Source organism: Tauraco erythrolophus, chromosome 2 (assembly GCF_009769465.1).
Source record: "Tauraco erythrolophus isolate bTauEry1 chromosome 2, bTauEry1.pri, whole genome shotgun sequence".
Lineage (NCBI taxonomy): Eukaryota > Metazoa > Chordata > Aves > Musophagiformes > Musophagidae > Tauraco > Tauraco erythrolophus.
Window position 1 is genome coordinate 81709596 of NC_141466.1, and position 23328 is coordinate 81732923.

Genomic DNA, 23328 nt, shown 5'->3' on the forward strand with positions numbered 1-23328 from the left:
AAGTGGCTCCTTTCCCAGTCTATTATCAAGCCAGGAAATTAGACTGCCCGAGGTACTGTGCCTTCCTTACTCGGTTCAGAGCGGAGAGGAAACATTCGTGAGTTCGTCAATCATTCAGTTTCACACGAAGGTGAACGGATGCTTTTCCTTTACAGCTTTAGCAGCAATCACCACCACCAATTATATAGAAGATTACAGTCCTCACCCGGCCCTGTGAGATAACGGAGTGCTAATGATGACAGTCGAAGTTACAGGGCAGACCAGCTGTGTTCCCTAGGGCTTGGCGGAGGGGAGGGCGGAAAAAAAAAAAAAAAAAAAAAAAAATCACACCTCGATAAATTCAGCAACACAAACAGTGGAAAAACAAAGAAAGCAAAATCCCTCGTCTGTATTTTAGTAAAGTCTCAGACATTTCCTTGACATTGCTAATATTGAAATCCAACTCTATATAAATCTTAAGAACCCTATTGTTATGAAACACTTTGCCTCCTGATAGCCAGGTGTCTGTAAAGCTCTTTTCCCTTTCCACGCTCAACTTGCAGTTGCAATCATTTTCCTTAGTAAGAAAATATGAAGAATTTATACTCTGCATGGCTCTGAAAAACAGATTCAGGGTCCAAAGAGGTTAAGGCTTCTTAAATGGCCACTAAATACCATCCTCCTTTCACACTATAAAAAACCCTGTAAAGAAACCCCTCTCAGAGTCGGCTCAGCTGCCTAGAAACTTAGTAGCAGGTCAGTCTTTGCCTTTTTAAGCTGCAACAAAGGAAATTATTAAGGAAGCATTAAAACCTAAGTGCACCATAAAAGGCATCTACCAGAAAACTGGCTTCTATTTGCAATAAAGAACATGCCTTATTTACACAATTAAAAAAAAAAAAAAAAAAAAAAAAAAAACCACCACAGTCCCTATAACCTCCTAACATATAGAGAAAAGGAACCTATCACAAGAAATATAACCAAAGGTTGAGATTTCAGCTCCTCAGACTGGCAGAATTCCTTTCAGAAACTTGAGTAGGTGGGACTGTACCTCCTCAATGGAAAAATATGAACTGATGTGTCATAATCTATTTTTGTTTTGTTGGGATTTTTTAAATCTTCCTCTTCTGCCAGAAAATTCTTATTGCCCCTTTCATTTCTTGATGTCCCAATTGTCTTTCCAGCTATGTTTATTTTCTGATTGGCAAGGAAACTATGAAATTCTATCTTGTTTCTTTTATATGCTTTCTTGCTCTCTTCCGTTTTCCTCCTATTAACACATCCTGCGCATGTTAATCTTTCAAAGTACACTTCGCAGTATAATCAAGCAGCCCTTTATGCTGCCAGCGTTAGTCAAGACAATAAATAGTTGTAAGACAGCTTCTTAAAACAGTTACAGAATTGTAACTACTAGATATCCATTCCTGGTATTTCTCAAAAATATTATGGGTATCTATAAAACCATCAGTCTCATTCATTTGACAACAGCCCTCCCCTGGTAAAGCTGTCAACACACAGGCAGAGTTTGGTCTTTCGGAGAAGAGTTTCTTCTGAAATGGACTTGTGATGGTATAAGAAACAAGCCAAAAAAAAAAAAAACAAACCCTCTTCCTAAAGATATACTGCAACTACTAAGAAGCTGTGGTAGCAATCAATTAACAAAACATACAAGGAGTTTTGGAAGGAGGAAAGGCCACTGAGAGCTCTCTCACCCTTTGAGCAGAGAGCCCTAATAGGAGAGGCAAAGCTATCATCTTGTCCCACCAGGAATCTCACCTCTGTATTTCAGGAGGATATGAACTGATCAGTTTATGTTTTCAAACATACTGTTACCAGCACTTGGTAGTACTCTTATTTTCTTCCCTAGCTTCCACCAGCTGCCCACCTTCTACATGAATAATACATGGAAATTTGACAAGGGTACAATACATTAGTAAAGAAAAAAATATTTACCATAAATCTAAATCTAAACCATGCATAACTTCAAATCAGCAAGGGGAGGAGCAGGTGACTAAGTGAAACTACAACAGCTCTAGCAGTTCAGTTTAACAACAGCATTTAAAAGCAGTATTTCCCTTCCTCCTTTTGACCATTAAATGGTAAACTAATTTACAGTCATATTTTGGACTCCAGTCTCTCAATCATAACCAACAGGACTGTTTCCTCACCACAGCCTCAGAAACAGTAGCTACCATTTCTTTTCACAAAGCCTGCCGGCTTTCAAAGATGTCACAAGCCCATCTGTTGAGTCAAAGAAGGAAAGTCTCTGTAACTCTTCAAAAAGAGTCAGGAAAATTAAGCTGAATTCAAATCAAATGTAGCAAGTGCCTGAGTATGAACTACTGCTGTGAGCTGACCTGGAAGGGTAAGGGGTCTTAAACATGCTGTAAATCAGACACAAATTTCCTGAAATACACCAGCTTCTTTCCACTTTCAAGAGAGAAAAACTTGGTTAAATATAATGAACTAAAACATACTGAGATGTCAAATATTCTGGTTTGGGCAGTTCCACTGTGCTTCCTTCAGAACCTGAAATTAACTTACTTAAATGAATTATCCTTATCCAAATCATTATCCTAGCAGCTTTTTAGTGTGTTTGTTAGGGAGCTTTGATAGTCTGCTTCCATTAAGTGTCCCAAAAAAAAAAAAAAAAAATGTTGACACTCTTTCAGCACTAAACATTGCACAACTTGCTGAAGGACAAGCAGGGAGTTGCCTGTCTGCAGCATCCCATCAGAAGAACCATCTCTATGTTCTAATATTCCAACTGCTACAGGATCGGCATTGTCCTTAGCTCATTTTTTATGCTTGCCACAAACACTGGGGGAATAAAATGTCTGTTTCAAGCCCAAAATGCAACTTATGATTCAGAAATACACCTCTAGTGTATTTTATGACTGGTGCCCCTTTGTTCAACAGCTATGTAATGTTTTGTTTTCTTAAAACTTCCATAAAAACATCACAATCCTTTCATAAGTAAAACATGAGTCGACATCCTCATACCCGCCAAGCTGCAGGCCAGCAGAGAAAAAGGCCCTATTTTTTATCATGAGGGAGGAGGTGACGGAAAGGTGTTTTCCATTTTCTGTCAGACATGCACATAAAGGAGAAATCAACAGCAGAGCTGTGTAGAAGTTTCATTAGAAAAACCCATCACCACTTGCAATTCCCTCCTTTCCCTTGATGTCCATTTTCTTTATAAACACAAAAAGCAGTTCATGCCCTTGAGCTTGTGCCAATGTATGATTTTACAGAAAGGCAATGTGAAAAACTCAGTGGTTCAATATGATTTAAATGACAAGAAAAAAAAAAAAGAGGATGATAGTTGTTTCAGCTGAGATTGCTGTGAAGTAGCAACTGAGTGCACCAACATTTGAAGAAAGACAACTTTCACGAGTTTAACATACCTTACTCATTAGTTCAGACCACCTGATAGCATCCTTTCCAGTCCATTTTCCTGAAATCTGAAGCTAAACCACTCTTCACTTAATTCACAAATGTGTTTAGAGACACATCACCTTATACCTTATGGGTATAAGCTTAGTCAGGTGAGATTCAGGTTGGATGTTAGGAAGTATTTCTTCTCTGAAAGGGTTGTCAGCCACTGGAATAGGCTGCCCAGGGAGATGGTTGAGTCCCCATCCCTGGATGTGTTTAAGAATAGGGTGGATGATCTACTTGGGGATATGGTTTAATGGGGATTAGGGATGGTTGGACTCGATGATCTCTAAGGTCTTTTCCAACCTAGAAATCTATGAATCTATGAACCTCACTTAAAAGAAAAAGTCTATTTGAAAAAAATCTATGTACCATTCTCTTCTGTGAATCCAACTCTTGTTTAGAGAGTTTTATTGGGATTTGAGTTGCAAATACATCTTTGGCCCGGAAAAATGAACAGCCACGACACTATCATAAACAGAAAAAATATCTTCAAGACAGACTTGTTTCATTTTACAAAATCATTTTTGCCTACTGTTTTTAAACCACTTGTAGAAGTCTTCTTCAGCAAGATTTATGCAGAGTTAGGCATATATAAGCATACCCGACCATTGAGTCTTCTGCCCTAGAACATAAAGAAAGAACAACTCTCTGTCTAGGTACCATTCCCTTCCTATCAGGGCTGCCACAAGGTTTAGCCAGTGGCTTACCAACTTCCTTGAGATCACGAGCTATAAAACAGTACAAGGAATTACCTATAACACAAATAATTACCATTATTTTTAAAAATACAGAGCCATCAGAGCACTGCTATGATCAAGAGAGAGGGGAACCTTTGCACATAGTCATTTTTGCTCCCATACCTGCATACATAAGTAATTGAAAGTACCTAAAAAGTTCTACAGAACAATATCACAACATCATCACGCAGGTCTGGCTGAATTCTGAAAACATCTCTGTGATAAAAGCGTCTGTACACAAGAGGGACTTTTTTGCTTTACACCTTTTTTTATTGGCTATATGCTTTCCTGCCCCCATACTACCATTGCCTTAAATACAGCAAAAATCAGCTAAAGTTACTAAGCACCAAACCTGTCCTCTGCTCCACTGCTATGATCCCCACTGAAATTAAGGATAAACAAGAATAACTAAAGGAAGACTCTTTCCTTTGGAGCATTCTTGAAGATCTTCTGGTCACAAATTCATCACATATAATTATTCATACTACATATTATCACTAAGGTAAAATTCTGTGTGTAATATTCTAACAACTGTAACCAGATAAAAACATTTGGACACGGCAAGCATTCAGACCAACCACTTGTATAACATGGAGCTCATGTTCTTCCATATAGTGCCATAATTGATATGGGCCAGCAGTGTGCCCAGGTGGCCAAAAAGGCCAATGGGATACTGGCGTGTATCAAGAATAGTGTAACCAGCAGGAATAGGGAAGTGATCCTGCCCCTGTACACGGCACTGGTGAGGCCGCACCTGGAATATTGTGTCCAGTTTTGGGCCCCTCGCTTTAAGAGAGATATTGAGCTCCTGGAGCGAGTCCAAAGAAGGGCGACTAAACTGGTCAAGGGGCTGGAAAATAAAACTTATGGGGAGTGGCTGAGGGAGTTGGGGCTGTTTAGCCTGGAGAAGAGGAGGCTGAGGGGAGACCTGATTACAGCCTACAAATACTTGAAAAGGGATGGTGGGGAGGTAGGGGAAGGGCTCTTTACATTAGTGATGGGTGATAGAACAAGAGGAAATGGGTATAAGCTTAGGGGAGGTTCAGGCTGGATGTTAGAAAGAATTTCTTCTCTGAAAGGGTTGTCAGCCACTGGAATAGGCTGCCCAGGGAGGTGGTTGAGTCCCCATCCCTGGATGTGTTTAAGAAAAGGGTGGATGAACTACTTAAGGATATGGTTTAATGGGAAATTAGGGACGGTTGGACTGGATGATCTCTAAGGTCTTTTCCAACCTAGAAATCTATGAAATCTATGAAATAACTTACTTGTTCTGAAGTCAACACAGACGAAGCCACGTCAAAAAATTAGCAAGACAGTCATCATTTTCCAGATGCCTAAACATAATATTCAAAAGTAGTCATTGAATACTTGAAATCTTTGAAAAAAATGCACAGCATTTGTGCAAGTGATGAAATGCAATGTGTTTCTACTTCAGATTAAATGAGGTCTTAGACAAAATAGTTAAAATAGTCTGTAATACAGCAAAGTGATTTGGTTACACATATACTGTTGCAGCAGCCAGGATCAAGGTGATACTGTTTTAATTTAATGCATTTTAGTTTCCATGACAGACAGAGAGGAAACAATGCATCTTCATCAGCAAATATATTCCTGACAGGAGTAATACACGTTAGATAAATATTTAATCTATTTGAAGAATTTATCTATCAAGTCCATCTAGCGTTACACATCTAGCCCCTCCTGCTGTATCAGTCATGTCAATTCCCTGTTTTAGCATAGTCTGCGGAGGAAAAGACTAGAAGTTTAGTTGAAATCAAGATTTGGCTGCGCCGTATTTCAAAATATTCTGTAAAATACTCTGAATAAAAACTTGCAACTCTGCTTTGAGAGACTGACGTCAGAAATCAGATTCATAAAGCATGAGCAACCCGTTACAACAAAAAGATGAAATGATAGGAGTAAACATCATGGTAACCAAAATCAATGACAAATCTTGCATTAAATGGAGCGAACTGCAATTTTGTTATGTTTCCAGGAAACGCAAATGCATTACATCAGTTGAGATGCACTTCCCATCACGATGACTCGATTGCAGAGTCCCTTGGTAAATTACACTTGAGAAGGAAGAAGCTACTGAAAATATAATTGACCTCTCCCCTAGAAGCTATGTATCTCTGCCTTGTGCATATAGCATTAGAAATTCCAGGAATCCAAAGAAATTTGAGCCATCATTAATAGAACCTTAGCACTAGTGAAAGAACTAACAAAGATGCTACAACAACAACAGACTGTCCCACATGACATCCTTGTCTCTAAATCAGAGAGACATAGATTTGACAGATGGACCACTCGGTGGATAGGAATTGGCTGGATGATCACGCTCAAAGAGTTGTGGTCAATGGCTCGATGTCCAAGTGGAGACCAGTGACGAGTGGTGATCCTCAGGGGTTAGTATTGGGGCCAGCAGTATTTAATATCTTTTTCAGCAACATGGACAGTGGGATTGAGTGCACCCTCAGCAGTTTTGCTGATGACATCAAGCTGTGTGGTGTAGTCAACACACTGGAGGGAAGGGATGCCATCCAGAGGGACGTTGACAGGCTGGAGAGGTGGGCCTGTGAGAACCTCAAGAAGTTCAACAAGGCCAAGTGTGAGGTCCTGCACGTGGGTCGGGGCAATCTCAAGCACAAGCACAGGCTGAGTGGAGGATGGACTGAGAGCAGCCCTGAGGTGGAGGACTTGGAGGTGTTGGTTGATGAAAAGCTCAACAAGAGTCAGCAATGTGCACTTGCAGCCCAGAAAGCCAATTGTATCCTGGGCTGTATCAAAAGAAACGTGGCCAGCAGGTCAAGGGAGGTGATTCTGCCCCTTTGCTCTTGCGAGACCCCACCTAGAGTACTGTGTCCAGCTCTGGGGCCCCTAACACAAAAAGGACATGGACCTGTTTGAGTGGGTCCAGAGGAGGGCCACAAAGATGATCCGAAGGCTGGGGCACCTCTCCTATGAAGACAGTCTGAGGGAGTTGGGGTTGTTCAGTCTAGATGCAAGAAGGGTCCGAGGAGACCTCCTAGCAGCTTTCCAGTACCTAAAGGGGGCCTACAAGAAAGAAGAGGGACCTTTTACAAGGGCGTGTAGTGATAGGACATGGCACAATAGATTTCAACTGAAAGAGGGGAGATTTCAATTAGATCTAAGGAAGAAATTCTTCCCTCTGAGGGTGGTGAGGCACTGGAACATGTTGCCCAGAGAAGCTGTGGAGGCCTCATCCCTGGAAACGTTCAAGGCCAGGTTAGAAGAGGCTTTGAGCAACCAGATTTAGTGGAAGGTGTCCCTGCCTGTGCCAAGGGGATTGTCTGGAACTAAACGATCTTTAAGGTTCCTTCCAACCCAGACCATTCTACGATTCTATGAAAAACCTAACAAATCTTTAGTAAGTCAAAAGAAACAAAGACATGCAATTGTCTTACTGGCTTTTCAGCTACAAAATTTGCCCTTACAAATACATTTTGACCTTATGACTAGTTGTAATCAAATTCAACCAAACAATACATGTATCAGACTAGCTCATGAAAACCAGCAACTAGAAAGACCAGAGACACGAACAAGTGGCTGCTAAAAGAGAACCAAAGTTCTGCTCACCTGATGAGATAGCAGAGGTTCCAGGGAGCACAAAGACTAGACAGAAAGAAATGGGAGGAGGAAGCAAAGAGAGAAGAAAAATCAGCAGGAACATCCAGACTCCAGATCTAATGCCCACTGAATTGCTTGGGGTTTAGAGGTTATTGGTCTTTGTCTTACTTAATTTCAATTGCACTCTCACAGCTGCAGAGTTGAGCAGATTCCCAGTGCTTCAGTGGAAAAACTACGCAAGCAAAGTAGCTGAAAATACAAAGACATATCAAATAGGAGAGCAGCACTTTGGGTGGTACCCAAATTATGCATTGCTCCAAAAAAAGAAAGCATTACGGCAGTAAGACAACAGTATTTATATAACAGTATTTTACCAAAGTAATTCATAAATACATAGCCGATTTTTTTTTTCAGGACGGCATTATTACCATACAGGTGTGAGATAGAAATAAACTGCTAAAACTAACTAAATAAATCCCCAGCCTGAATTCAAAAGGTTCGCTGATCTGTGCCTTAGCTGATAAGACTGAAGGACTAAACCTTCACATGTAGATTTTGACAGCCAAACGATATAAAAGGCATCAGTAAGAAAAAGACCACATATAACCTCCAGCAGTACAAGATAGGAAGTCACTGTTATCCATCCTTCTGCATTTAAATGACTGTGTGCGCTGAATAGCAACATAGGAAGGCATCAGTATTGATCAGCTAGACTGAAGATACATTACTTCACAGTCACTGTAGAGTTTTAAACGTGCTTATGCTCTCGTGAGACCCCACCTGGAATACTGCATTCAGATCTGGAGTCTCCAACACAAGAAGGACATGGAGCTGCTGGAGTGGGTCCAGACGAGGGCCACGAAGATGATCAGAGGGCTGGAGCACCTCTGCTATGATGACAGGCTGAGAGAGTTGGGACTGTTCAGTCTGGAGAAGAGAAGGCTCCGGGGTGATCTTATTGCAGCCTTCCAGTACTTGAAGGGGGCCTACAGGAAAGCTCGAGAGGGACTTTTTCCAAGGGCGTGTAGTGATAGGACAAGGGGCAATGGCTTCGAATTGAAAGAGGGCAGATTTAGATTAGATCTAAGGAAGAAATTTTTCACTCAGAGGGTGGTGAGGCACTGGAACAGGTTGCCCAGAGGAGTTGTGGCTGCCCCATCCCTGGCAGTGTTCAAGGCCAGGTTGGATGAGGCTTTGGGCAACCTGGTGTAGCGGAGGGTTTCCCTGCCCATGGCAGGGGAGTTGGAACTAGATGATCTTTGAGATCCCTTCCAACCCTAACCATTCTATGATTCTATTCTATGATTCTATCTATTTCTCCTTATTTTCACCCTTTACTGATACTCCTTCCAAAAAAGAGAGTAATTATTCTGAAGTTCAAGAGTTCTTAAGCAGTTTCACAAAGATTTCCCAACTGAAGCAGAGTTTGAGCTATGAAAACATCTACAAAAAACATCACATTACCAAATGGCCAGACCATACCTGTAAATACACTGAAGGAAGAAAATATGTTCTGAAATTCAGAGTATATGACAGCGTTGCTACAGTAGCTGAGTTCATATTAAAAGGTGAAGTAAAACAGCTGCAAACTCTAATGCTCAATATTGATAAATGAGGCAGAAAATATAAGTGCCCAGAAAACCATGAAATGCAAATACAGTCTAGAAGCATCTAAAGGATATCTTCTCTTCTGTCTTCTCTTTCATCTTTTCTCCCTCCAGTCTTACTGACGCTGGCGAGAAGTAATGTTGTCTGGCAGACGGATCCCCAGATTGGTGGCCAGGTCATGAAGTCTCATTGTGGCTCTGCCATTTTCCACTTAGTAGCCACTCATCTAATTCGAAATGGTTTCCCCAGCTGCTTGGAAAGATGAGAGAGATGCTCATGTTGTCTAAGTTTTAGACAACCTTTTGGTTTAGAAAATTTCCAGGTTTATTGTGAGAACTAGTCTGTGCTCACCCAGCACTTGGAGGGGGTCAGGGTGGTGGATATCATTATTTCAGGTTACCTCTAATCACCGACATACACTAAACTAGGGAATATTCTTGTACTTCTGCCTAATCCCTTTTGCATTCTTCAGTAATACACAAGTGACAAGAGTCTATTACTGCCCCATAGCACACACAAAAAAAATATTTCATGCAAGACCCATCAGTAGAAAAACCCATAAGACAACTAGCAATTCCATGCTCTGTGGAAGGTCTTGACTATAAAATTAGAAGGATTCAGGGTTTGCTAAGGAAAAAAAGAAGATACCAAATAACACTTCCTATCATCAACATTATGCACATTCTGGGCTGGGTAGAGTACTGGGCAAGCAAAGCAAAAGCCCTGTGGGGAAAAAAAAAAAAAAAAAAACAACAAACCAAAAAAGCATGCAAGTAGAGACTTTCATAAAGCTGACTTCCAAGATGGTAAAATCTATGTTACATAAATCATGCTATTTCTCCATCTCCAAAGGACACTTCCACCTTAAATAACAGGTTTTAAACATGAACTTCCAATTTATTTTCAGAAGTTTATCAACCTTTTAAGGCATGCATCTTGTCCCTTTTTAATCCTAATCTGTTTTAATTAAGAGCAGCTCCTCAGTCTAGATCACCATGGAGCCACACAAATGTGCTTGCACAAGGGAGGAGTACCCATGTATAGCAAAGAGTAGCCTTAAGGAGGAAGAATTAGGCCATTTCTCTGAACAGAAGGGTTAGTTTATCTGAACTTCAAGTGACCATGAAACTTCAGTGTAACTGTATCAAACACAGCCAAGCTGATCTAAAATGAGCTGTTGAAGAAAAGCATTATCCCCTCATCAGCTCCCAGCAACACGCTGACATGGCTTGTTTTCCCAACAGCACAGGTGATCCTCTGACTTCCACACTGAACTTATTTAGGAAGTTAACAAGCTGAAAACTTACCCTACACCAGAGAGAGTCAACAGAAACCTACCATCTCTGCTCCCTGAAACAGCTTGCTTTGAGGTCAGATGTGTTCCAGCATTAACAGACAGAAGGGGGGAGGAAGCAAGTAGGAGTAGCAGTTTATGCCCCCATTGCTCCTAACGGCCTCTTGCAACCTGCTTCCAGAGGTAACTAGCATATAAGTAGGACCCAAGATCACTTTTGCAGTTTATTCATCAATCACAGCAGCCTACAGCTCAATATATTAGCAGAAATTAACCTTTGCATGCACCATAGGCTAGGAACCGGACAATGTGCTTGTGCCTTTCTTCTGCTACCTCTGATGAGCTGGTAGTGACTTCAAGCAGAGAAGCATAGGTTAGGTATCTCAGCTGCCACTGGTAGACCTGCTAGCACTCACCTCCAAGAGGTCTAAACCTACCAAAATAGAATTAGTTTAAGCCAGTATAAAAGTCTTTATACAGACTTTCAAATTAGTTTGACAACTTGGTTTTAAGTTCCAAACTGGAGTTCAGCACAGGACATTTCTATATTTAAACAAAGCTTAAGTCACTTTCCACTTACCAACTTATCTTTTAGCAAAAGGATTACAATATTCCAATATTGCTTAATCAAACTGCATAACTGTTCTCCTGCTCTCTTTTCAATTTTGATATATATATAGCAGATTTCAACTTCCTTACCATTCCCCCCCTTCAGCTCCATAAACACCAAAAGAATTGTTGTCAAACAAGAAAAACAAAAACCTCCTTCTACAAGTGCTCGGAAAAAAGTGTTTCTTGGCACAGCAGAATGGCTAGTTGCTTTGATTCAAACTGAAGTTGTTAAAACAAGATGTTGCTAAGTGCTAAGAGAGTAGTTCAATGTATTCTTTTAAAAAGGTACACACAGCTGAATGAACAAAAACAAATAAAAAATTAGCCTTTCAGCCAAATCAGAAGGCAACAACTGCAACATCACCTTGTAAACAAGAATCAAGGCTTGTCATGGACAAAGAAGAGGTCACCATCAGCAAAGTGACCAGACATAGTGACGTTAGCCATACTCACAACATATCCATAGCTAGAGCCATCCAAGACGATTCATATTAAGAGACATAGAGAAGGGGCATGCTTCTACATCTAGCCAGATTTATGCTTTAATAAACTATCAGGAAAAACAGGAACAAGGTGGATATGTTATTGAATTACAAATAAAGCTTTTAAAAAAAAAAAAAAAAAACACAAAGAAAAAACACACAGGAAGAAACAGTAAAACTTTCAGAGTGACCGTAAAAGACCATTAAGACCAAAAGCTGGCATACACAAGAGAGTGTCAAATAGCAGTTGGCGGATCGGTGAAAATAACATTAAGCTACAAAAAGTGAAGAAATAACCTTTTAATTTATCTGTAAGTACTTTCATAAAGTACGTAAGATTCACCAGGCACTGTTTACGTTGTTACTACAAAGAAAAAAAAATTACAGTTAAGCAGAAAGAAAGCATTTGTGACATTAAAAAGAAAAATACCCCTCACGCTTAAAAAAAACCCATAATCTTACACTTCATTGAAATCTTACACTTCAGTGAGTAGATTTCTTCAAAATTTGATGATGTGCTGAGGGATATTTATATATCAAGTCTTTCATCTACCCTAAAAGAAACCTCTCAGAGTTTATAAATAGCTTTCCCTATAAGGATGAACATTTTCTTCTGCTGTAATTGCATTCCTTTGAGCAATAAAAATGTTAAACTTCTCTTACCATTCCAATCTTCTCCTTTTTCTATTTCTGATTTCTACCCCTTCAATATTACTGCCATAGATGGGTAAGCCTCATCATTGTTCGTTAACATGAGACGTGTGGTATCACCGCACACACTTCATTCATCCTTGTCAACTGCCAAACTTCCTATCTCCTCATTCCTACATGAACATTCATTTACGAATTTTAGCCACAACTTTTAAGAAGCCTTCCAAAGCAGCAAGTTGAGAAAATAAAGACAGGCAGGGTACGTGGCTGCAGAGTCAGGCAGCAAGCCATGTCCTCCAGCAATGGTCCCTTATTCACCGGATGCATCTTTCATTCAAAACCGTAGAACTTGTGGTTCATTCACTAGGAGAACTTGGCCTGTAGAAACAATGCCTGCCCTACTGCCACAAATGGCATAAAGATTCTCCTGCTGTTCATATGGCTTTGTCCCTATACAAGTAAATAAAGCAGCCCAGAGCCTGTTCTCTAGCCACAAAGTAAAGCAGCATGACACAGCTTTTGGAAACAGTTCCCCTTTGCCATCTCCCAATGCACAGGCAGGCAGTTCGGCATTGGTCTGAACTGGACCAAGGAGCACACTAAGGATTAAGCAGAACGCACAGCGCTAGAGCTTGAGCTCACATCCTCTGTGTGCTTAATTCAAAAGTATAAGCATTGCATATAGCTCTAACAAAGTCCAAAAAAGGCTTGAAAGAAACAGGCAATCTACAAGCACATTCCTACTCACAAACAGCCTGTGAAAATTCCTACAACACGCCAGATGATCCTGTTCTCTCTACCACCACAAGAGCCAAGTCAGAAGTTGTAAGGTGAATGCACTGTTCTATAAACACTGGAGACTGCAAGTCACCCATACTCCCTGACCTCTTGAAAGCACTTCTCAAAAGGACACCTCTAATCCCAAGATCCTCTTGTATTCATAATCAAGAACTGAGGGCCACAGAATTACATTTAAGACTCAAGATTCATGAAAAAGCAGCTTCTCGAGAGTAGTTGTCTCAGGAGTCTTTACTGGTGAAAACTGAATTCAGAAGAAACGGGACCAGTGAGACACATCCACACAAAAGTGATTTGCTCACAAGCATGAGACACAGGAGCCTGGCACAAGGAAACTCGAGCACACTGGCTGAGGCAGTGCCTGTTTTGAGAACAGATTAGTTCAGTTTCCTGTTACATCAAACAGTAACTTTCATCAGCCCTACGTCTGCTTAAAAAAAAAAAGAGCGAGAAAAAAATCTCTACTGACATCACACTTAGGGCTGGGCAGACAGTGGCAGATTAGGAAATACAATGACTCACTGCAAACAGAACACATAGCAAGAGTTTTCAAACTGCCATGCAAAATTTAGTCTTACCAAGAACTACATCAGAGGAAGAGTAACAGCAGCGTAGCGCCTTCACACAACCAAAGCAGTTGGGGAAAATAAGAACATTGCGAAAAGGACAAGTTAAGACACAGAGCCACTGCAAGAAGAAACAAAACCAACACAATTCAGCAATCAAGAAGGAAACATCAGCTAAAATAAGCTGATAGGTGGACAAGGAGGAAATGTTAAGCCGAAAATACAGATACAACTGAAAGAAAAAGAAAGCCACGCGAAGAAAGCACAGCCAATAGAGCTATGTTCCAAGAAAGAATTCACTCTGGAGAGGTTGTCAAGGTATCTGTATATGCATGAAAGAAAATCAAAACATAAACACAAAAAAAACAGTCTAAGTAAAAGAATGAGTTATCATAAACTTAACTGCTATGTGTTAGGGAAAAAAACCTTAGCACAATACTAAGGCATGTAACTTTTTTTAATAAGTCAAAGACTATTAGAAGACAGGATAGTAGCTTTACTCAGTTTAGAAGTAAATAAAATAAAACACTATGGAAGAAATACAATGGGGAAATAAAAATTAGGCAGTGAGGAAACCTACGAAAGAATAAACAGGATGCACACTTAGCCACCGTAATTCAGGCTGAACATCTTATTCTCTGAACCAGCAGAACACCCCAATACTGCAGAAATGCTACTAAAATATCTAGGGCAAAGAAAACAGCATCTTTCCTGCCAATTAGGAAATCTCCCCACAGGGCGAAGCAGAGTAAACAGTATTATTTAGGTGAACGTAGCAATGCTTGTCCACAGCTAGGAATATCTGCTATTTTGGGTATGTATGGATCAGAAGGAATAGAGAAGCGAAGTTTCTGTTCAAAGTTGTTAGAACTTCAGATGGAAAAATTTTCTTTCCTTTTAGTAATTATTTGTGGCTTGACATTAGGGGATTTCTTTTTGATGCAAGTGGAAGGATAAGAGGAAGGAAGAATGTTGGAATTATAAACAGTTGAATAAACTTTGTTAAGAGAAGTACAGCTCAGCTGCGCAAGAGTTGGTTGATAATACAGAAACAAGGAATCAGATCAATAAGTGCTAATGAAAGTATTAAGTCTTCACAGTTTCCAGATGGAAGCTGGATTAACTGGTCTCAGATGCTAACAATCTCTACTTTGGGTCCCAACATCAAAGAAGGTGAGATTACTACTGCTGCTTATACATTGAGGTTTTTTATTATTATTTTAATTAGGAACTAAAATGAGTATGAGTTCTCTAAACGCAGTGAGTAACATCCCAAAGCCTTCTCTTTTGGTATTCTTGAGCCAGAAGTACTTTAGGAAGCCTTCAAGAGATTCAGAGACCCCAATTCTAGTCCTATTGAGCCACAAGATTTGGCAACTCTTAATGATATGATACTTTATTGTTAAAAGTCTCACTCACCCAGACTAAAACTTGTTATCAATGTATTTTTCAAAATAATATGAAATTTAGAAACACAATATTATTTCTTCTTAATGCCACCTATGAGAAGGAGCTTAGGAGCTGGGAATTAAGAAAGCTTCCTGTGGTGATAAATCGCTGGGAAGAAAATATATCAAAAGAACTCAGAAATAAAGGAGTTCCTTGTAAATAAGTAAATGATACACTTTTTTTTTTTAACTAATTCATACTCTTGCCAAGTTTTTTTTCCCTAAAAAAGTAATTAGCATACTTCTAAGTTGAAATAAAGCATTCTCAGTGTGTACTAACAGTAAAGATGAATTCATCAATTTACCATAACAACTTAGAACTTGTTAACCAGATTGTCCTTCTCTTCCACAAAAACAAACACATTAGGAGCATTTTGGAATGTCCATTTGTTAATAAAGTCACAATTGTGAGTCTGTTACCTGTCTTTTGAACCATCTCATTCGAGTGTGCAACACACAAATACTTTGTCTGGCACAGCAGAAGCCAAAGTCCTCTACGAACATCGGGCAGGCTGGTTCCTCCCACACTAATTAAGACAGCTTGACAAGAAGTGATGGTGAAACCACAGAAACACACCACTTCCTCACAAGCTTTTAAAAAGTGGGCAAGCGGGGCGGAGGGGGGAAGCCCACCTCCCAGAATGGAAATTCTGTTTCCTCACCTTGAAACAAATCAGAAAGAAAAAATAGCATCACTTAATAGACGAGATCAAAGCCGAGGCTTGATTCAATTCAGTTGCCACGTTCAACCACACCAACTTGTCACATCCCACAAGCCAAGAGAGGCTGAGCTGTGAGAGAGAGCCTTCAGATGGCAAAGGGACGAAGTCCTGCGAGGAGCTGCCCATCAGTAGGTGGCACTCTTCAAACTCTGACAGCGGGAAGTGAAGTAGCAGCACCAGCGAGGGCACGTTACATAGAAAAGTCTGGATCTTTAGCAGAAATAGCAACAAGAAATATCGAACAATTTTAGTCATAACTGACACCCATGGGGAACGCAATGGCTTCATTTCAATAGTACACACAGCAATCTTGTATGTAATCTCAGAAATTCCTAAGAATTATAATTTTTGAGTGCTATGAATATTTTGGATGAACACTACTGTATACTAAAACCAGTATCTTAAGAAATTATCCATTATATATGCAGAATACTTTGAATGCAGCCTTGTAGCTAATTACATAGATGTAAGTCAAACTCACAAATGATGATTTTTTTATATTTTTGTTAACACAACATAGCATAAATATTTAGGTTTTGACACAGCTGTTCTTCAAAGCTGGATAGTAAATTTGTTACAATAAATTTTGGAATAATATACAAATTGTTATTTCTGTGATATTTACTGCTGGAGATGTGGCCCACGCATCAAAAGATTCAATTGTTTTTAGAGTTCAAATCAATACAAGGTATAACAAAAATGAAAACATTGCTCCATTAAACAGGTGTCAAATTTCTTCCTTCCTGTAAAGTGTTTATTCATTTAACAATAAAACAGGGTTTTTTGTATTTTATAAACAGAATGAAATCAACACACCTTACTGCTCATTTCATAAAACAGTAACGAAAGAGCAGATTTAGTAACAAAGTTCGAGTACAGGTACCTGCAATTGAAACAGCCAGCAGAGGGAGTATAAAAAAAAAACTCAAACAGTCCTTTTTATATTTTTTTTTACTTACTTATGATCTTAGCTTTCTTTTAAAATAAGAGAAGTGCCAAAAGTGCAAAAACTAGAATGTTGTAAAAAACACTGAATTTTAAAGTATTAAACAGAATGACTTGAAACTTTAAGTAGCATTAAAAAATTTATTTCGTATGAGCCTCACCAAACTGACATAGAATTTTAATCACCGACAAGGTTAAAATCGACCAACAAGCTGCATAAGCCATTTCCAAGTTATAAACACACACACACAGACTCTCATTCTTATTTTCTGAATCTAAAACTAAGTTCATGATTTGAGAATACTAAGAGAACGATAGGTATAATCTACTTGTATTATAATATTGCACAAAATCTTAAAACTGAAATAAAGGTACTGTTGTACTGATCTGTACAACAGAAGATTTAAAAGCAAGTAAGCAAGTATATGCCCTAGATCATTAGTGGATATGAGTGTTTATATGACTGTTGCAAAATCAAGTCACTAAATCACATATATGCTGAAATAACCAAAAGGAAAAAGGACACGAACAGGGTGACTGAAGCCGCCAGCCTTCTGTTAGAACCTTAAATGAGCTGCCACTCTCCTCACAGAAGTGACAAAAAAAGACCATCTCCCAACTCACCTACACTATCCTACCATGGATAACTATGCCTTTCCCAGTCCATCTTACATGATGAGCAAGCTTAAGTTGCTTACAAGTTCACAGTGAAGACATTACCTCCTTTCTCAAGGCCTAGGAGTGGTAGGTACCCCCAAGCTTTAGGCAAAAATAGGCAGCAGAGCTGAGGAGTCAAAGGGATAGAGGATTAGTTATTTCAAATGTAAACTGCATGCTTTGTAGACAACCATGTGTAAAAATACTTGATTCCAACAAACAAGCCCACCATCATTGTTACCCGCACGGTTTCCATTCCTTTTCCGTGCCATTCCTTGCTGTCTGCCCTACATATTTGTCTGTTGTCCCTCTAAATAGAATGGCAGTGCTTCAGACGAGGATAAGTGGTGTTCCTATACATTAATGCAAAACGTGGTATCATGAAACACCAGTCCTGATGGAAGCTGCTGAATGACATCACTTATCATCATAACTACGCAATGCTTTAGTGACAATTTTGCTTTTGATTAATGTGGAATCAGAATCCCTGGGGTGAAAACCAGAGACAATTCCGTTTTCTACATCAGCATCTAAATTTTAAGGATGATTTAATTGCAAAACCAAACCCTGTCCACTTTTACACATGGGATTCATTGCTGAAGATCAGCATTTGGCTTACAAAACCCTGATTGCAACAAATGAATACACAGACAAGAGAAAAAAAAAAAAAAAGAGTCAAGCCAAGATTAACTTTCCCATTAGCATAGGTAACAGGAATACTTTTAACTTTATTTAAATTCTAATTACTATTTTCTTCCACAACTACAGATCTTACTATATCTACTCTTTCTCAGAGTACTACTCAGTCGGAAAGTCTTAGCATTTGTCACATGAAGGTGCAGGATAAACTTGCTGCATCAGAAAGAAAAAAAAAACAAAAAAACAAACAGATAAAAGGTAACTATATAAAACATCAATACACTGATAATACTCTGACAAGCAGAAAGCCCCCATACTGTAAAATACTCATACCTGTGAGCACACTCAAGGGACACAGATGAAATATGCTACACATGTGCAGCTTGAGAGACCTTGTGTGTAGAAGGAACATGGGATATTTCCCTGAAGGTAAGACATTTCACAGAAACCTGAAATACCTGGCAGCTTGCAGTATCCAAATATGGTAGAAGTCCACTGGAGAATTGATCCAGGATGTTAGACACTAAAAGTTTCTCAAAACACTATGTTAGGCACCAAATTACACATTTTGAGCAGTTAAGAAAAACACCACACACCTCACGAAGTTCATATAAGCTTCTGCAGTCAAGTCCTTTACTAGGAATCTTAAAACCAAAAATAGCCAGATATGGCACAAACTGAGTATGGCAGAACCTAAAATTTTAATATCAAGAATCTTCTAACAAAACTCTGACTGGAGAGCATGCAAGTCAAAAGAGCTCAAAGGAGAAAGAAGAATACATCTCTAGCGATTTCATTGTTTTCCAGTCTTGAGGATTCTGTTAGGTCACTTTTAAATCTCCCTTTCAAAGAGTTCATCTCAGTTCTCATACCTATGTAACTCCTCAGTTTACCTGTAAAAATATTTAACTGGTTTATCTTTGAAATCAACAGTGTATTTATGTCTGTATGTATGTGTGTATATATACATATGACTTAGAATCTAAAATACAACTCAGGAAACAAAAGCTATGAGATGTAGCACATTATCTTCATTATTCTACATGACCTCATCCTCTTCAAAACAATAATAGCCTTCCGGCTGCACTGTAACCAGGACTGTGCACAGTACTCCAAACAGTTGGACAAGTGCTCTTTGCAGTAGCTGCACTGGAACTGAACAGTATCTTGTTTGACTTTCCTCCACTCCTTTTTCAGCCTGGTTTCCTAAGGAAATCGGACTTATACAATCACTCGGGGCGGGAGGGAAGTGTACACCTACGTATATACGCACGCACATGGATGTCTGTCCGTCTGACCTCACTAATACCTTTTGAGCCCATTGGCCAGTTTCAATCACATTCAAAGGAGGAGTAGAGATATCAGACATTTACGTTCTCGGAAGTTTCATGAGCGCAGGCTGCAGAGCATGGAAAAGTGTCTCCACAGAGAGAGAGGCTGCAAGTCGTCTTAGACGTCAGTAAACTCACAGGGGAAAGAACAGTTCTGCTCCTTTCCTGCCCGCGGGAAAATCTTCAGTCAGAGGTCACAATCAGTCAAAGACGACCGAGTTTCTTGTGTTCAAGTGTTCATAAAATAGCTTAAGTTGAACTCACTACTCCTTTTAAAATGGTGTTTTGAACAGAGCTGATGTTTTCCGTGTCATCTTTTTCTTGGTCTAGCATAGAAGAGAACTGCCCTACATGACACACATTCCCTGACTCAGTCCCCCGCTCCCAAGGCCACTTACTTTAAAATATCAGAATTGTATCACACGCATGACAGCATTCTACCTCTCTCAAACACAGAGAAAATAAAAACTGGAAGAGCTTAGGATTCCCTTCAGGCCTCAAAACTAAACAAGTATGTGTGTCTGTAACATAACCAACTATTAAATAAAGTTTCAAAAAGACAACACAGCAAATACATAGTTATCTTTATTCGCCTCTACCGTACAACAGAAAAAGTACTACCACACTTGCAGGCTATTGCACTGAAGACAGCTGACATTTGCAATAAGACAAATGAGGCTTCAGGTGACATCTCTATAGCTCTTCTCACATCCCCCCAAAATACATACATGCATGAACTATATACTATTCATCTGTATCCTAAAAGTCACCTAATAAAACTATACTAACAGAAGAAAATGCAAGTTTAGAGACACTTTAAGGCAGAAATTGATGATCTAAGAAATTACCACCAAAAAAAACCAACCCCAAAAAAAAAAAAAAAAAAAAACCACACCAACAAATAACCGGAGCTGATCGAAGTCACCTTAACCATCAAAACATTAGGCCAGCAAAAAAAAAGTTTCCCCCCCAGAAAAATAAATATATTTCAGCCCTGATACACGCTCCACTTGGAAATTCATTAAACCCATGACCAAACTGACCCGCAGCACGTTTCCCGGCGGGGCGCTGGAGCTGAGGGCTGGCGGGCGGGAGCGGGCAGCCCGACCCCGGGAGGTTTCAGCCCGCAGCCCCGGCCGCTCCGGGGACGCGCCGGCCCCGGCGGCGCCCACCCTGCGGGGCGCGGCGCGTCAGTGAAACGCCTCGGAGCGGGGAAGGCGGCGGCGGCGGCGGGCTCGGGGCGAGACAGGCGAGGGTGAGCTGGGCCGCGTCCCTGTGAACGGGGACGTTCTGCCATGCGAGACCCTCCTTCCCCCTCTCGCAACCCGCCCGAGCGGGCCCCGCTGCCGCCGGGCTCCCCCGCCCGGCGCGGGGAGGACGCTCGCCGAGCCCCGCACCGAGAGGCCGAGCGGCTGCTCCCGCCCCGCTCCCGACACGGGGCGAGCGCGGCCCCACGCCCTTCCCCCGCGCTGGGGCTCGGTGGGAGCCGGTGAGGGTTTCGCCGGCAGCGGAAGAGGCTCGCTGCGGAGCGCCTCAATGCCCCCTTTATTCCGCCCTCCCCGCCAGCCGGTCCCTATCCCCGCTACAGCTACAGCGCCAGCGCCCCCCGGCAAGGAGCACATGTTTCCTCTCCGGCTTCTCACCCGCCTTGCAACGAGCCAGGGGCAGGAGGCACCCCGTAGCACAGCCCGATCAAAGCCAGGGAATTTGCAGGCGTGTGGCAGATCTGACAGGGGACGCAGAAGCGACACATTTCGCCCTTTTCGGTCCTCCGCCGCCGCCGCTTTTCTGTCAACTGCCGGTACCGTAACGCTCCCTTATTGCTACTCCAGGTGAGTGGAAAGGAAAGTCTCCATTCCCCTGCGTATCGTTCCCGAGCAAATTAAGCATGCACCAAGCAAAAGGCTGACACACAGATAGGCTGACACAACTCTACGTTGCCTGACCCCGAAACGATGCCGAAATCCTCGAGGCGTTAGCAGCCAGCTGCCACAAAGAGCACTCAGTTACATCGAGCATCCCCTTTGTCCGTGCATCCTCCATACGCACCCGGCCGCTCCTCCATGCGTCCACGCACGCCCCACGTATACGGCCCCTTTGTGTCTTTGCCTCCCCCCCACTCACAAAGAAATGCCCTTCCGTCAAGGCATGCACCCAGCCTCGGGCACAGCCCTTCGCCTCCCCCCGAGACAGGCGCGATCCGGCGCCGGGCACAGCGCTCCGGTACCTACTTGTGCTCAAGAAACAGTCCGTAAACCTCCTAAAGCAGCTTGCAGAATTAGATCCATCTTCCATGTCTGGCCCTAGGAGCAGGGGAGACGAGAAGGAGAAGAAGGCGCCTCTCTGCCGCTGCTGCCGCCTAGGAGTCCTGCTCCCGCCGGGGCCGTCGCCTCCTCGGATCCCGTCGCCGCGGGCTGCTGCTGCTGCTGCTGCAGCACCGAGGGAATTGCAGGACCACGGGAGAGAGGCGGCTGGGGAGAGGAGGAGCCGGGAGCGGTGCTGCCGGGGGCCGCCGGCTGCGGAACGGAGCAGCAAGCTCTGGATGGAGGAAGAACAGAAGAGTCTCCTCCTGCCGCTGCCGCCTGGATGGGCGATCAAGTGAGCTGCTGCTGCTCCGCCAACATCTCTTCCTCCTCCTCCTCCTGCCGCTCTTGCTGCCTCTCCTCCTCCTTCCCTCCCTTGGAGACTTGTGAGGTTAAAGGAAGACGAGGAGGGGAAACGAGGAGGCGGCGGCAAGAAGTAAAAAGAAGATGGAGAAGCAGAGGAAAAGGAGGGGATTGGAGCGAGGAAAGGAGCCGCTGCCGCTCTGGGGACGATGCTGGCGGAGGCGGCGGAGGAGGCTGTCCCTGCAGCGCGGCTCCTGCTGCTGCTGGTGGTTGTTAGGAGGAGAGAGAGGGAGCCGCAGGCAGCCGAGCCGCCTCCAGGAGCAGGGGGAGGAGGAGGAGACCCGCCGCTGCCTCCACCTCCGCCGCTCTGGCCATGGGAGTGGAGCGGGCGGCTGCCGGAGCCGGGCTTTTCCCCGGGTGCTGCAGCCAGGGGGGCCGAGGGGCGGGATAAGATCCGCTTCTCCGGGTTGGACATGCTTCCGCTCTTCCCTCCCTTTCGCGGTAGTTTAAGGCAGGACGTCGAAAAGAGATACCGGAGTAAAGCGAAAGGGGAAGCAGAGAAAGGACGGAGCCAAACGAGGGGCAATCGCGGTTCGATCCTTCGTTCTCTCCAGCAACCCCCGGGCAGTATTTACTCTGCACCCCAGCTCCCCGCCCTCATAAAATCCTCACATTTCCGTTCCCCCTTTAGCCGGAGGGGGACAGGGCGCTACCGACCGCCAAGCGGTTCCGATCCCCTTTTAAAGTCCGCTTTTCCTCATGCTCCCACCTCGCATTCAAAGCAAGAAACCGGCAACAATCTTCGAGAAAGGCAAATATTGCCTCGTATGTGCGTGCGCGTCTGCAAAGAGGCAGATAAAATCACTGCAGTGCCGCTTCCAGTCCCAGCCCCGGCCGCCAGAAACCGCCCACTGGCGGAGCCAGCGCTTCCCAGGCTGCCTCCCTTCCTCTCATTACCGGGCGCGCACGCAGGAGCTACAGCACAGCGGTTACCTACGGGGAGCGCAGGGAGAGGCGCGAGAAAAAGATCCTCCCTATGCGGCCTCATTATTTTAAACAGATATTTCCAGCCACCGAGATCAAAAGGCAGACACCCCGCGGCGCCTGGGATGAAGATGCCAGAGAGCCGCCGCTCTGTTTCAGTCCGGGCATCAGACCCCCGTTCCTATACGGAGAAGCGCAGTCCCTCCCGATGCCCCGCATCACACGTGTTTGCTTCAG

The 23328-nt window shown here is 42.5% G+C and overlaps 1 protein-coding gene across 1 annotated transcript in view; it reads right to left on the reverse strand.

The window, feature by feature from the left end:
• PDE10A (phosphodiesterase 10A) overlaps positions 1-22582 on the reverse strand; it is a 194358-nt gene extending 171776 nt beyond the window's left edge. Inside the window, exon 1 of the mRNA XM_086626871.1 lies at positions 21733-22582. Coding sequence (XP_086482997.1) covers positions 21733-22582 — 850 coding nt within the window. The remainder of the gene's footprint in view (positions 1-21732) is intronic.
• Positions 22583-23328: the final 746 nt, after the last annotated feature.